We start from the raw sequence: 15,703 nt of genomic DNA, 5'->3' as shown, positions 1-15,703 counted from the left end.
TGTGTAGGCCTTTGAGCCCCTCCCTTCGCAGGCTTCCCCACTCCGGCCCCTCTCCTGGTCCTTGCCCACCCACTGCTTTTCTGCAGCATGCATTCAGTTACTGTCCTCAGCCTCCCCATCTGGGATCTGTCTCCTCTCACGGTCCCCGTTACAGTTTTATGATCTAAACCCATCGCCATCTCTTGCTACACACACACACACACACACACACACACACACACACTAAAAATTTAGGGTTTGCACATTTGTCTCACTGAATCTGATTTCTTCCCCAAATAATATTTTCTAGCACTACCAAATTTTCTGCAAATTTCATGATTTTATTTTCCTTCACAGCTGAATAAAGTTCCATTGTGTGGGCACTATATTTTCTCCATCCATCCATCTAGACAGGCTGGTTTTGTTCTGTTTTGAAACAGGATCTCATCACACACCCTTGGCTGCTCTGCAATTCTCTATAAAGACCAGGCTGACTCAAACTCTGTACTGTCTTCTCTCTCTCTCTCTCTCTCTCTCTCTCTCTCTCTCTCTCTCTCTCTCACATACATACACACACACACACACACAGACTTCTTTGCTTGCCTTCACATTCCCAAGCTCTGAAAAGCCTACAGATAGGAGAGGACCTTTTATTTTTAATTTAAGTGTGTGTGTGTGTGTGTGTGTGTTGTGTGTGTGTGTGTGTGTGTGTGTGTGTGTGTAGGAGTGGCTTTTCATGTGTGATGTCTGGAGGTCTTCACCAGTCTCTTTCCATCTTGTTTTTTGGGACATGATGTCTCACTGAACTTGGAGCTGTTGGTTCTGCCAGTGAGGCTGACCGACCAGCCTCAGACATTTTATTTACTCCATTTTTCGGAGCTGGGATTCCGGATGTGCCCCACCAAGCCGGGCTTTTTATATTATTACATGGGCTGGAGAGGTCGAACTTGGGTCCTCACGTGTGCACTGCACGTACTTTACTGACAGGACATCTCCACAGTCCCCAGAGGCATATTTCAGATGTTTCTGCCACAACTCAGTAGGCTGATATTAGGATACCTAGGCCCTGGCAACGAGGAATGGCAGGGTCAGGCAGCTGGGTAGGCAGTGGTACCCAAGCTAGGAGGAGACATCCTTCCTCCATGCAGGAACAACTCTGAGTCAAATTCTAGCCAGCTCAGTTTAGAAAACCTCTCCTTCTAGGAGAAGTGACACCTGGAGGGTTGGACTGGCATCTGGCCAACCCGACTTTCCAGAGATGGTTTCCACTTCTAATTGGCAGGGACCCAGCTGTGGATTTACTTCCTTTAAAAATGAGACGAGGCCACCATTGCGTTCCCTGCTTTATGCATGAGTGGACTGTTCATGCCCTTGTCTGACTCCAAAGTCAGTCTAGGGCCGGGCCCTTCAGGTTTCTAATCTGAGGAATTGAGTGTGTCTTGCCCCCATCTTTTTGCAAAATCAATTTGGAGGATCTCAAATAAAGTAGTTTAATTTTATGCAGTGTCCCCAGGCATCTTTTCCAGAGGCCAAACAACTGTCCTTGTGAATGGCAACCAGACACTGGGTGGCAAAGGCCTTGCAGGCAGGTCACAGTCAGGATACCGGAGTCTGATTCATGAAAGAGCTCCATATCCTGGAAGCATCCCCACCAGAGCAGCCCCTCCCTCCCTCCCCCAGTCCCCCAGTCCACAGAGCATCCCTGATACCCAAGACCTCAGGGAGGTTTAGGACCCTGTGCAATGAGTGACTGCCTACCGATCCCACAGCAGGCTGAGGAAAGCCTTATTTGTAATCTGGCTGGGTTAACACAGATTCCCATGAAGGGATCCCTTCATCGTTATAAAGATGTTTTATCCCTGAGCTTGTAAGGGACCTTTGGTGCCAGTTTGCAGACCTGATTTTCCACAAAAGAACTTTGTCTCCATCTAATGGCCAAGGTGGTAAGTGCTTTGATCCCCCAACTCACTCTTAAGGATGGGGAGAGGGCAGGCTAGAGACGCATGCAGAATAAAGGTAGCTTTTCTTCTTTTCCCATTGGTTCTGAGTCAGGAAGCAGAGGCCTTAGAGTGAAGCCTCACTGTACCCCAATCCTGAGTCACCCCTAACCTAGACTATTATTTTGAAGGATACATTGTGTTCTTCTGTTCAAGGCAACTCATTGGTAGATGTTGGTGAGGCCCTGAAACTCATGGCTGAGGTGAAAGACTCTCTGGATATTAATGTGAAGCAAACTTTTATTGATCCGCTTCAGCTACTGCAAGACAAAGATTTAAAAGAGATTGGGGTGAGTCTTCCTGGCTGTCCCGTGCCTGCTGCTGCTCATAATGATGCCATGACTTAAATCAAGGTTTCTGCAAGGACTCAGCAACCACACAGTCTCATTTAAGGGTTGAAAACTGCACTCGGTTACTATATTATCTGGCTCCCTGAGAAAGAGTTCTGGGATCCATTTCTCCTGGCAGACAGAGACAGGGAGTGGAGGTACAAACTCCGACTGTCACTTCCCTGTTCTTCATCTCACTGAGTCATCTACAAGCCAGACCGAATATCATATTTCTGCAGCCACTTCTCATATAGCACAGTGACTTCATACTTTGATTGCTAATATCACATTCTATCGGTTGTGTGCTTGGATCCATTGCATTTGTGGTCATTCCGTTTCATTCTTTCTCGAGAAAATCATTGTCTAGAAACTGGCAGCTTTCATCTGGAAACCTGCAAGAAATCATTGTCCAGAGCGTCTCTGGGAACTCCCAGGTCTCGTTCTGCCTGGCTGCTTTTGCTGATGTGCAAGCCAGCTGCAAGCAATCCAGGCTACCCGACTCCTGCGTTGCAGGTCCAGGCGCCCTCTTGTGGTGCTGTAGAGAATAACTCGCTGCCTTCAAACTTGCTTGACATCTCCCCCTTGAGCTGCAAGCTCCTTTGAACCTTGGGCCTGTTGCCATCTTGGTGTGCAGCCACCGAGATCACTTAAGATCAGTTAAGGAGATCTTGGGTTAGGTAGTGTGTCCCCATAACAAACAGATGAAGCAGAGAGTCGCGTGGCAGGGAAACAGACAGCAGTTACAAATGCTGGGGATGAGCAGGGACGGCCGAGGAGGGGCCCCATCCTCTGTACAGCTGGATGAGGAAAGGCCTCTGAGGAGCTGTCCGGGCTGACTGAGCTGAATAAATATGCAGCACATCTTGGTGAAGGGCCAGGGTTATGATGTCCAGGAGTCCAGGACACAGGGCGGAGACCAGGTGGCTGTGGAGGGAGCCCCCAGATGCCTTTACCTGCATTCAGAGTTTATTCTAAGAGCACAAGGCATGAGAGAAGGACCCAGGAGGGCTGGGTGAGAGATGACAGCTGCTTCCCTCCTTATTTGGATACCTCAACCCCCTCACCTGTCTGTTACCCTTCCCTCCATCCCAGGGAAAGCATGCCCTCTCCCCCATTTCTGTGATAGTCCAGCCTACACTGGGCCCAGGTCCTTCCCTCTCACCCCACCAAGACCTGTCATCCTGTCTACGCTCAGTCTTCCTCCTTGGGTTGATTTCTCCCTGTGGTATTTACGTCTGCCTCTGGCCCAGGCTCCAGCTTTCAGCAGAGGAATCTTCCTAAGATTCCGGCCTCAGGAGCTGACCCTGGCCGGCAACATCACCTTCACCCTCTCCTGGCCTCTGCGGTCCCCTTGCTCCCCTTCTGCCCAGCCTCCAGCAGTCACCTCCTGTCCCCGGGTGACAGAGCAGTCACCTCCTGTCCCCGGGTGACAGAGCAGTCACCTCCTGTCCCTGGGTGATGGTTTGTTTTGCTCTTGTGATGGTTGCTCTCCTGTCATCCAAGCATCTTAGATATCACCATAGATGTTATTTCCCCTGGGACGTTCTCTGTCCCCTCTCCAGACTGTAAGGTACCCCTCCTGTGCTTGTGGGTCATGAGCACAGCTGCCCATCTCTTGTCTCTTGTTGGGCAGTAAGTCCCTTAGACATGCATCATCATCATCATCATCATCATCATCATTTTGTAGTTATCTTTTTAGGGAATAATTGGCAATGGAAATATTCTTATTTTTTGTAGTTAGTGTGCTTAGACATGGTGTATGTTAACAGAACTGTGGGAGGGCGTCCTGTGGAGCCGGTTAGGAAGGGTTACGCTGCATCCTTCCTTGTGCTCCACACAGACTCTCATTCTCACCTGCCACCCATCCCTCCGCCCACCATGTGACCATCTGTGAGTATTCTGAATGCTCAGCAGTGTGGGCAGAGAGTGCAGAGCAGAGGATGCAACCCTTCCTACCTGAAGAGTGGGTGGGGCTGAGGCTCACAACATCCCACCCACTAGCTGAGGGCTGGTGATGGCCTCCAGGGTACGGAGGGGGTCAGTTTTCTTGAGGGGTTCTCCAGCAGGTGGCTCTGTGTGGCCTCCATGGATTAATGTGCATGAAGTTGGGAAGGGAGAGTGATGCTGGTGGGGGGGAGGGGAGAGGAAAGGAGAGAGCATTTTCAGGGCAGCTCAGATTAAAACACACATGCATGCGCCAGAGTCTCAAGCAGCAACAGATCGAATTTAGACAGAGAGAAAGGAACAGAAACATAAGAAAGACAATGTGGGCACACACTGTGGTGTGTCACACCACCACGAGAGTCTCTTCACCTAGTGAGGACATCCTTTCTCTTTTCAGCACCACCTGAGAAAGCTGGAAGGCCGCCGCCTGGATTACGATTATAAGAAGAAGCGGGTAGGTAGGATCCCCGAGGAAGAAATACGACAAGCAGTAGAAAAGTTTGAAGAGTCAAAGGAGTTGGCCGAAAGAAGCATGTTTAATTTTTTAGAAAATGATGTAAGTATTTAAAACCAAACAGATGACTTTAATGCACAGGAATAAAACACCATTGTACATGAGCGTGCTTGCCATGCGGAGTAGCTCTAAAACCTTAGTTGTTATGGACGTTTCTAGAATGTTCTGTGACTGTGGCTTCCTGCCTTACATCTAGTGAGAGAATCAGCAATCCCTGACTGAAGTCTTAGTTCTTGGCGGGGGCTGCTTGTCTCTAGGGGCGGCCTTGTAGCAGAAGATGGCCCAGGAGGGCAGCCTTTGTGTTAAAGGCCACAGCATTCGGGGTTTGGAGCTGTTGGTTTGCAGAGCTTTAACAGCACACTCTGGGGTGGAGATCTGTCTCAGCTGAGGAGACTCACTGGTCACTGCGCTATCGTGCAGATCATCTTTCTTCTCTGGGGGGGGGGGGGGTGACAGCAGTCAGACTCGGAAGGGGCCTCCCTGGTCTTTTCCATGTCCTTGTGGCCTGGCATTTTCTCTCCTGTTGATGAGTTAAAGTGTGAAAACCTCCAGCTGACCTCGGGGTCTCACAGGCTAATGCCAGCATTGCCCACCACGGGCAGAACAAACTGTGGGTGTGACAAACTGGTGGGAGGTGGAGAAAAGGTGCTAATAATCCTTGCTGAGGTCGGGTGTTTTTTAAAAAACTCTCACCTTGACTTTCACTCCTCTCCCTCCCCACCCCACCTCCATAAAGCCAAGGCCATGGTTATGCAGTCCACAGAGTTCTGATACCTCTTGGCCACCAACTTCATGTCCACCCTTGGTCACTCGGCCTTCGTGGTGGTGCCTGCTTCCCGTGGCTGGGAGCTGTGCTTCAGAGTGGTTGGTGATGGCTGGGTTTCCTCTAGGATATCATCATGGTTCTGGGTAAACATGACTGGACCCCTTTAATTCTTGTCAAACATAGAAGGTCTGCAGGCTGGGACACTGCCTGATGGGTTTGACAGTGCTTAGACCCTGAGTTGGCCAGACTTTAGTGTACTGGGAGAGACACCTGAGAGAACTTGAAAGGAGGAAGGTGAGCTTTGTCTCAGGGGATGGAGGTCTCAGACCATGGCCAGCTGGATCCATTCTCTCCATTATGGTGCCACAGAGCATCATGGTGTGATGGATGCTGCCCTTAGAGTGGTCAAAAAGGAGGTGCAGGGTGGGAAAAGAGAGGGAGAGGGACAGGGACAGGGACAGGGAGAGAGAGAGAGAGGACAGCCCTAGTCTCCCCCATATCCCTCTGGTGACTTATTTACTCTAAACTAGGCTTTATCTCTTAAAGTTCCAGAAGTTACAAAATATTGCCGTATCTCTGGATCAAACCCTCAGTGTGTGGTCCTTGAGCGCATTTTATGTTCACACTGTGACACACTTGGCATTGTACCTACTGGGAGCTGGTAAGCAGGCTGTTAAAGTGGGGCTTCAGGGAGAGCATGCCAGCAGATAGCAGAAGGGCCATGGCTTCCTCCAAACATGAGCGGGGGATGTCTCATCATTGCTGGGAGGAGTTTTGGGGAACTCAGCAGACATGGGTTTGGGTTCTGACTAATTGAGAAGTTGACAAAGGAGTCAGGTATCTGGCGTGAGCCTTCAGTTAAGAGTAATTATTGCACTCTGGGAGGCAGAGGCAGGCGGATTTCTGAGTTCGAGGCCAGCCTGGTCTACAGAGTGAGTTCCAGGACAGCCAGGGCTATACAGAGAAACCCTGTCTCAAAAAAACCAAAAAAAAAAAAAAAAAAAAAAATTATCGACCTTTTGATCAACTGTTAGCGTTATGGCCCAGGGTCAAAGTCTCAACATTTCCCATCCTCCTCTCGATAACCTCAGTTGATGGATGCTAGCCTCTCAACGTAAAGCCATCATGGTTCACTGGGTGAGTGTCCCTCACTGCACCATGAGAATCAGTTATAGGGCAGAGGAAGGCATGCTGTTAGGGACAGGCTCAGTCTCACCCACACAGAGGGAAAGGCATCGGGACTTGTTAGCATCCATCCCAAGGAAATGAGTAGACAGAGGAGAGTGGCTGAGATCGTTGAGACGCTGGGCTCTGCCTGTCTGTGGTTACTTCCTGTGTATGCTTCTGTGGCACCAGGAATTCAGGGGCTGAAATCTCACCCTCTGGGGCTGCTTTCTCTTCAGGCAATATAAACCTTCCCAACTTCATTCTTGTAACTGAGAAACCATCAGGTGAGCCTAGCTGGACCCGCAGTCCGGCACTCCACACATGTCCAGCTATGTGTGAAATCTCAACCTAGGGACTGTTTGCATGTGGCTCATGTGTGATATGTGTGTGTGTGTGTGTGTGTGTGTATGTATGTGGCTTGAGTTGTTCATTCCATCATCCCTAAACAATGCCACTTCAATCTACCCATCTAATCCAGGCCAGATTGGGGATGGGAATAGGGAAGTATCTCCTTTAGCTCCACAGTGCAGTCCTTGCTGATTTTGTTGGGAAGAGCTAGATGCAGGACCTGAGGGCCTTACTTCTTGCTTGAGATCAAGTGACTCCATCAGGCAGCCATTTAGGACAGGGAGCGGTTGGGGTTGGGCCCTCTGCGTTTCCATGAATCCTAGGGGGGCCAGGCCCACTGATTCCTCCTGTGCCAGATTGTGACTGGCACGCAGACTGCACCTCCTTTTGGAGGAGGGCCCATGTGCCACACAGGTCATGGCCAGGTGGGGCTGCAGCAGGCAGGAGGTTGGTTCTGAGGCTTCTTAGCTGTTTCCTGAGGATAACACATCACCCCCCGGTTGGACAGTTTTCCTCTGAGTCCTTACAACATGCCATTATTAAATGTCAGCCTTTGCTCTTAGAAGAAGTCAGACGTAATACATTTTAAAAGTATTTCAGCCTGAGGAGGCCAAGGTCTTGCAGCAGTTACCAGCTGACAAATCCCTCAGCCAGAGGCTTCTCTTTATCCACAGACCAATGGAATCACTGGATTCCAGAATGCTGGGTTTTTCATTGGTTCAGAGAAGTATTTTCTTTAGGCTTCTCTGTCTGTCTGTCTGTCTCTCTGTCTGTCTGTCTGTCTTTGTCTCTCTGTCTGTCTGTCTCTCTCTCTCTGTGTGTGTGTGTGTGTGTGTGTATGTGTGCATAGCACACATATATACACGTGCATAAGTAGAGGCCACATGTTGATATTGGGTGTTGTCCTTCATTACCCCCACCCCCTGCTCTACACACACACACACTTTTGAAATAGAGCCTCTCACTGAACCTAGAGCTTTCTGAGTTGGCTAGACTGGCTGCCAGCAAGCCACAGGGATCCTCTGTCTCCACCTCTCCAGCACTAGGATTACAGGCGCACACTAAACAGTTTTGTTTTCTTTTTCTTTTTTTCCCCCCTTTCTTTATATCTGAACTCACATTCACTGGAAAAAAGCATCCAGAAATTCCAGCTCCTTTGAGGAATTCAAAAGAGCAGCGATCATAAGCACGGGAATGGGAGGTCACTTGACTATCACATGTGAAATAGAAGATGACCTCACAGAGATCACGCGCTCCGGCTAGCTGGCAGCTTCCATGCCAGTCACTGTGGCTCCCAGGCATCTGGATTGGGTGCTATAGCCTGTTTCTCCCCAGCCACCCTATCTGTGGTCCTCTTTCAGAGAGTTGAGGTGGAGGATCTTTTTGTAGGTTATAGTCTTTGAGCTCTGCTCCTTTGGGTAAGCTCAGGTCCATTGTAGGTTGGCTCAGACGTCCTCTCCAGGTTCAGATCTCACATGGCTGCACCCGCAGTTTCTGCAACTCCTGGTACCCAGTCCCCTGGCATCTAAACTGCCTTGTTCCAGGGCCCCAATCCTCCCAGAGCTTCCTATTCTGGGGCTTGCCCACCCGGTTGCAGTGGAAGAGAGAGAATTAACGTGCATGCATAGGCGGCACAGGTTCTGTTGCAGCATTCAGTGTCTGTTATGGGTGGGGTTGTCTGTACTGTTTGTTTTCTCCCTAGCCCCCAGCCTAGAGAAGAGCCAGGACCATGCATAGAGCTAAGAGGGCAGCTTGTCTCCGTGAGTCTCAGGGCAGCAGCTTCTGTCCCCAGACCCTGAGCCGTGCTGCCCACCCTTAGAGGTCTCTCGGTTTGAGAAGAGAAGAAAACAATGTTGTTCCTTTTCTATGGACCCTGTAACAAGTGTCCACAAGCAGCACTGTAGCTTAAAGGATTCCAATCAATTGTCTTCTTGTCTGGAGGTGGGAAATTTGACCATGTGGGGAGTTGGCAGGACTGGAGGCTTGATGGGAAGAGCCTGCTTTGTCATCCTTTGCAGCCTCCAGAGCACGAGAATTCCTTAGCTTTGTGGCTCCTAGCTTGGCTTCCTTGCAATGAGTATGACCTGGAACGCCATGTCCTCCTCCCATTCCCGTGCTTAAGATTGCCGCTCTTTTGGATTCCTCAAAGGAGCTGGAATTTCTGGATGCTTTTTTCCAGTGAATATGAGTTCAGATTCATGGACTCCACATTAAAAGAAAGATATAAAGGAAGGGGAAAAAAGAAAAAGTTAAAGAAAACAAAACTGTTTGGTGTACACCTGTAATCCTAGTGCTGGAGAGGCAGAGACAGTGGAAGACCCACCTCTTAAGCGCTGGGATTCCTGTTTCTACCTCTGGGTTAGGTAACACTGGGATTTGAACCCAAGACTTGGTGCATTCAGGGTCAACATTCTACCAGCTAGACTGCGTTGTCAGCCCAAAGTCAGTTTATAGTTACTTTGGGCTACCTTGGAAACCCAAGATACCACCCTGTTTCAAGGTTCCTAATGTAATCTCTCTGCAAAGCATCCCTTCCTGTACAACCTAACGTAGTCATAGCTTTCACCCACAGATGAAGCCAACAGGCAGCTTTTCAGTTTTCATAATGTGGTCGATGGAGGGTGTGTTTTGCCTGGACAGTCTTTGGCTTTTGCAGGCCCCAAGTTTGTTGCTTCAGCGTGGCTCTGTCTTTCTAGGTATTTAGTTCAAGTTGTACCCTTGGAAGCAGAAGCCGTCTCTGTGGTTCCCAGCCCACAGCTCACATCCTAGGAGGCAGATAGAAGCTTCTGGCTCCTGGCAGTGATGGAGAGATAATCCGGTTTGGACTGCCTTGCCTTCATGCTCAGTAGGAGGAGCTGAGTAGCTTTGCTCAGGGCTTTCCCTGGGCAGCCGTGTGCGCAGGCGCCATGTGGAACGCTCTCGCTGTCTCCAAGCTTTCAGGGGCTCTGGGATCTGTCTCCTTCCCAAAGTCAGCGGTCAAGGGAAGGATTCCAGGTGCAGCTCCAGGTTGCATGATCTTAGCTGTCAGAGAGAATGGTCGATGTGACTCCCACTTCCACGCGCATAGTGAGTGTGCACCACACCTGCAGGGTCGGGCTCTTCACCTGGTCGCTTTTAGCCATCTTTGAATTTTGCAAATAGCAGGCATAGTTAAAATGAGGCTCAGAACAGACCCCTTACTATTGTTCAGATGGAGAGGCCGCAGAGATTTTCACAGAGCGTGCAGCTGTAGCACTGCTAGGGTGCAGTGCTCTGTCTTAGCAGCTTCTGCCACGATCATGTCAGACTGTGGTGCTGGACTTGTTCAAAAGTGTTCATAAAAGCCAAAGAGGTGAAATGTAAGAAATCCTTGGGATTTCGCAGGGGCCAGGCTGTCCTTGTTTTGTTTATTGGGTTTTTGGAAATGGAAGGCCAGAGCTGTTTCCCTAGCCACAGCATGGTAAGGCGAGCACAATGCCAGGGCTTTCTGTAGTCATGTGTGTGCCCACTGCATTCCTGGCATAAGCGGCCTCTATGTATGTTGTAAACACACGTTGAAGCCGTGATTTTAAAAAGTGGGCAGGACAAGTAATGAGCAGACAACTGAAAGAGTTCTCAGGAGCACACGGAAGCAGATGGAGCTGTGGAAGCTAGCAGCTCACAGCCGGCTCCGCAGGGAGAGGCAGGCGGCAGAATGGCGAGCGGCCAGACCCTGCCTCGGCCGGTTAGAACACTGTGGAAGAAAAGGCTGCTTGGGAGAAGCCTGGGCAAGCGGTTTTGAGCTGTATCTCTGTCGAGATCTGGAGTTTCTGAGGTTTGGGCTGGGAATCGGTGGTTGGGAGGAGTCACCTCAGTCATTTGGGGCTTGCTACAGAAGGCTCTAGAAACAAGCTTAATCCTGATTTGCTGCAGTGGTTCTTCAACCCCACAGATGCAGCTGCTCTCAGGCCCTTCTTCAAGCTTGGAGCTCCTCTGGGCCTTTCTTACAAACTGCTTAAAAAACAAAACCTCACAGCACTTGGGTGGAGAAGGGGGCGGTTCAAGGCTAGCCTTGGCTAGATAATGGTGGGGCCCTGTCTTAATCGTCTCCTGAGTCCCCACCAAGCGCCACTTTCATGAGCATGTCAGTTTGTGGGAAAGAGGAATAATGGAGTCTCTGTGGCTCAGCCGTCCTGCTGTATGTTCCAGGGAAAACACTTTGTTGGGTGGCAACAGAAATGCAGGGGACATTTATTTACCCTGGAGCAGGTGTGACTTGTCTTATGTCCCCACTCTCTGAGCATGGATTAGCTGACTGTTTTTTTGGTCTGGCTTAACTAGAGACCTCTTCCTAAGCAAGCTCTCGTGCCTAGCATTGGTTTTGTTTAAGTTGGGAGCACTCTTTCCTGCCATCTTCAGATCCATGACTTTTAGAGCATTAATAAAAAAAAAAAATCTCAGGATATAATTTTATAACCATAAAGGAGAATATTTGGTGGAGTTACCACAGATTCAGAATAACAAATCAGTTTGACAGCTCTGATGTGACCCTCATGATTCTAGGGCTCCGAGACCAATGAAATGACCAGGGCTCAGGCAGTCGCCAAGCTGCCTCGCAGAGCTAGGCTGCCGTCACTGGCTCCCTGTTTGCTCTGGATACCTCACGGGCTCTGGCCAGCATGGAGTAACTTTACACTTCTGCCACAGGTAGAGCAAGTCAGCCAGCTGGCTGTGTTTGTAGAGGCGGCATTAGACTATCACAGGCAGTCCACAGAGATCCTCCAGGAGCTGCAGAACAAGCTGGAGCTGCGGTAAGCACCTCCGCCTGCTCAGGCAGCACCGGAGCAGCCGTCTGTCCCGGTCTCTCAGCCCTCCTTCCAGTTCTGCTTGACATTTTCTCTAGTCTGCTCGCAGGTTGGGTATGTGATGAGGCCAAGATAATATCTGTGTAGCTTAGAACAGGGCAGAAGTGGGTAAAGGGCTGAAGGGCTCCTCTTCCTCTCTTTATTGGTACTCCGTCTTTGCACCCCATGTGTAGGGCACACAAGCACGGTGGCTTGTCTGCCTGAGACGTCAGCTCCTGTGTCTTCCTTGCTGACTTGGGCAGCTTTCCCGTTACCTGTTGAGGGGTAGAGCGGGCCCCATGCCCAGCATCTAGGGATGGGGAGAAAGCCAGGCGATACCCAGAACTTTGTAAACGCCATGAAAACTATTACCGGGCTGGGTTCATATGACAGGCGACAGTATACTTTGGGTAACAAAGAAATATTCTTTGTCTTGGGGCTTTCATGGTCAATGTAGTCCCTACTTTCTGAAAATCGGTAATATCATTTATAGCACATGCAGCAACCCTCTTAATCAAATCATTGGGCTAAACCTACCCTGTGTTTTGACTAGGCTTCATAATAGAACAAAGTCAGAGCGATTTTTGTTTCAAGTAGTGCTGTAGTTCCAGAGCGAAGGCCGTTCCGAGGCATCCCTGTCTGTCGGCAGGCAGCCATCTAGGCCGTGAGCACAGGGATGGTCCCCTCTCCAGCAGCTAGCCCGGGGAGCGCCTGGCTGCTAAGCCTTGAGGACATAGTGAGGACACCCTTTCAGATACTGGAGAAGTGCATGCTGGTCATATCCCTGAAGTCAGTGTGCACAGTCCCCACTCCCACTCCCACTCCCACTGGGTCTGGTCCACAAGAAAAGCCAAGGCCCGTGGAGGACAGAGGTCTGACTTGGCCTCCTATGTGTGTTACAGAATAGCTCTTGCATCCAAAGTCCCCAAGCGAGAATTCATGCCAAAGCCTGTGAACACGAGTTCCACCGATGCCAATGGGGTTGGACCCAGCTCTTCATCACAGATAACAGGTAAGCTCGCCATCTGAAGTGGGCCATGAGGGAACGCCTGAGAAACCGATGGACTTTCCGTGGGTGATTGATGAGTTCCCCTCCTTTCCCAGTTCCAGTGGTCATGTGTTCAAAAATTGAAAACCAGTCCTTGGGAGAAATCCTTTGTGTACTAATGCTGTCTAATGTAGTCGCTAGACTGTCCCTTGGCTGGAGAACCACAGTTGCTGGGTTATCTTTTATATTTAAAGGTTTAACACTTTTCATTCTTCCCAAATGTTAGGCAGTTTTAGTTAGCACTCTCTGAGCTCTGAGGTCTGCCTGGCACTAGCTCCAGTGCTGTACTGTCAGATCTTAAATACAACCAAGAGTAGAAAAGACGTTCCCATGCCCGCTCTATGATTCCCAACCATGTCTGGTCTCCTCCGCAGGCGTAGGCTCTCCTAATGACTGTGTGTGAATATTGTCCTCTCTGTGGCTGGCACGTGCATTTCACATTTAACATGATATTTAACAAAGTGACTTACTGTTGTGCAATTTTCTTCCCAAAACGCATTGCTCTTTCCCGTGGTCATGTCCGTGTGCTGCACAGGCCTCTCCCGCTGTTCCGCCACTTCATGGTTCTGCTTGGCCCTTGTTACCTGCAACAGTGTCTGCCCTTATCCGCCTCTATATGCAAAGGATCAAAACTTTCTAGGAATGAAATTTCTGAGTCAGCATCAAAGCCAGGGGTGGGGGTGGGGTGGGTGGGGTGGGGTGGGGTGAGGTGGGTGGGGTGGGGCGGGGCTGTACTGTTGGCATTTAATGATGGTGGATATTGCCAAGTGTCACTCCAAAATGGCTCTGCTGTGCTGGTGTATGCCAGATCTTTATTTTTGTCAAGCTTTGCTGCATAAAAAATGGTGTTCGATCTCCATTTTGACCTTTCTGACATCACTGGACTTAGATTTTTTTTCTGTTTTAATTGGTCAGTATTTAAGGTGCATCATTTATTTTCTTTTAGAAAATTTGCCTTGCTGCAGTGATCTGTAGGAAACCTTTGCATACAGGTTCTTGACAGCTTCCCAACCCCCGTTTACTGCTCACCCTCAAACTCTGGGAAGTGATTTGTTTGTTTTATTTGCCTTAATTTTGCTTTGAGGATGTAGACACTCTTATTTGGGTGTAGCCAACTTTATTAATATTTTTGTTTATGATTTGAAAAGGACATTTGTACCCTCAGAAGTCTTTCTGTTCCCAAGATTATTCTGCTATGGTTTCTACTATTTTAAAAGCTGATTCCTTAATATCTAGGTTAGGTCTTTGTCAAGCCACCTGAGCAGGGACATGTACGGGCCTGTCTGTCCATGAGGTGCAGCGTCTGTGATCGCTTTTTATTTTCGCCACATTGATGAATGCTGAGGAGAATCACGTGCCCGTGAGTCTGCTGTGCGTGTTTTCTGGGTGAAACACCTCGTCAGGTCTCTACCCATTTTATAATTGGATTATTTCTATTATCTATTCTTGAGCTTTGTCAGTTTTTTACATAGGCTAAGTAGAAGTCCTTTGAGAGATAATTGTAGCTTTCCATGCATTCTCTGTGTCTTATTTTGTATTCTGTGAATGAGATCTTCATACACCGGAGACTTCTGTGTGGTTGGTGTGGAGTGTTGAGCGCTCTCTGCCTTGGATGCTGAAGACAATTCCCCCATCCTCCTGAAGCCCACAGTCGCAGTGTTTGTGCAGATGTGAGACGTTGGCGTTGATCCACTTTGCTCCTGATGCTCAGGTGTTCTCGTTACACACACACACACACACACACACACACACACACACACACACACACGGCCAGAGAAGCAGAGCTCTGAGTTGCCCAGCACTGTCACAGGATTTTTTCTTTCAAAGAAAATTCAAAACTTCCAGTGTAACTGCATCTGTCTTAAATAGGAAATGGAACTTGAGAGTCACAGCTGTGAGGAGCAGCAGGCTTTCTCACCCCCAGACTCAGTTCTTGCTCCTAAAGAAACCACTTCCTGTTGTGTTTTCCACTTGATTGGCATTCAATTCCACAGTTCAGAGTAGAAAGTTTGGTTTTATTCCTGTGTTGTTTTGAGTCACTCATGTTTTCCTGATATTCTGGTTGAGGCTTTAATTCCTTCACTCTCCCACACACACTCTGTCCATTCAGTTTACTTATAATTACCATTGAAAATAAATTTCCTTTAAGCATAACTTCCTTCATGTTTTAAGACTCAGGAGTCTTAAAATGCCCCCTGTCTTGCTTTTCCTGCTTTGCACACAGTTTCCTGTTTCCCATTGAAGTTGCAGCGGAACTGATGCAGTTGGGAGCTAGGTATTAGGGAAGTGGATCTCCGTCTACATCCGTCCGTCTGTCTGTCTCTCTGTCTATCTCTGTCTCTGTGTCTGTCTGTCTGCCTATCTCTCTTACACACACACACACACACACACACACACACACACACACACACACACACCTTCTTTTGTGCTGTTTCCACGGTCTTTTTTAATGTCCCCAGGGCTAGTCTGTGCCACACATAGGTTGGTCTGGATTAACAATCACAACAGGATTCTCCTTATCACTCTGTGTCATTAGTTTGCAAGATCTGTCTGGTGGCCTTTTTCTGCACATCTTATTTTTTTAAACATGTTAGTTTTCGAAAAAAAAAAATTATGTACTTATGTATATGAGTACATTGTAGTTGTCTTCAGACACACCAAAAGAGGGCACTGGATCCCATTACAAATGGTTGTGAGCCACTAAGTGGGAACTGAACTCAGGACCTCTAGAAGAGCAGTCAGTGCTCCTAACTGCGGAGTCCTCGCTCCAGCCTGTTTTTATTTTATGTTTATGTTTTACCTGCATGTG

At 48.9% G+C, this 15,703-nt stretch overlaps 1 protein-coding gene across 2 annotated transcripts in view; it reads left to right on the top strand.

The window, feature by feature from the left end:
- Sh3gl3 (SH3 domain containing GRB2 like 3, endophilin A3) overlaps positions 1 to 15,703 on the top strand; it is a 118,897-nt gene that overhangs the window by 85,375 nt on the left and 17,819 nt on the right. For both annotated transcript variants that reach the window (XM_052159504.1, XM_052159513.1), the window contains 4 exons: positions 2,133 to 2,266; positions 4,647 to 4,805; positions 11,710 to 11,813; positions 12,749 to 12,858. In XM_052159504.1, coding sequence (XP_052015464.1) covers positions 2,133 to 2,266; positions 4,647 to 4,805; positions 11,710 to 11,813; positions 12,749 to 12,858 — 507 coding nt within the window. The remainder of the gene's footprint in view (positions 1 to 2,132; positions 2,267 to 4,646; positions 4,806 to 11,709; positions 11,814 to 12,748; positions 12,859 to 15,703) is intronic.

This window comes from Apodemus sylvaticus, chromosome 1, assembly GCF_947179515.1.
Source record: "Apodemus sylvaticus chromosome 1, mApoSyl1.1, whole genome shotgun sequence".
NCBI lineage: Eukaryota > Metazoa > Chordata > Mammalia > Rodentia > Muridae > Apodemus > Apodemus sylvaticus.
This window is presented reverse-complemented; position numbering and strand designations above follow the sequence as displayed.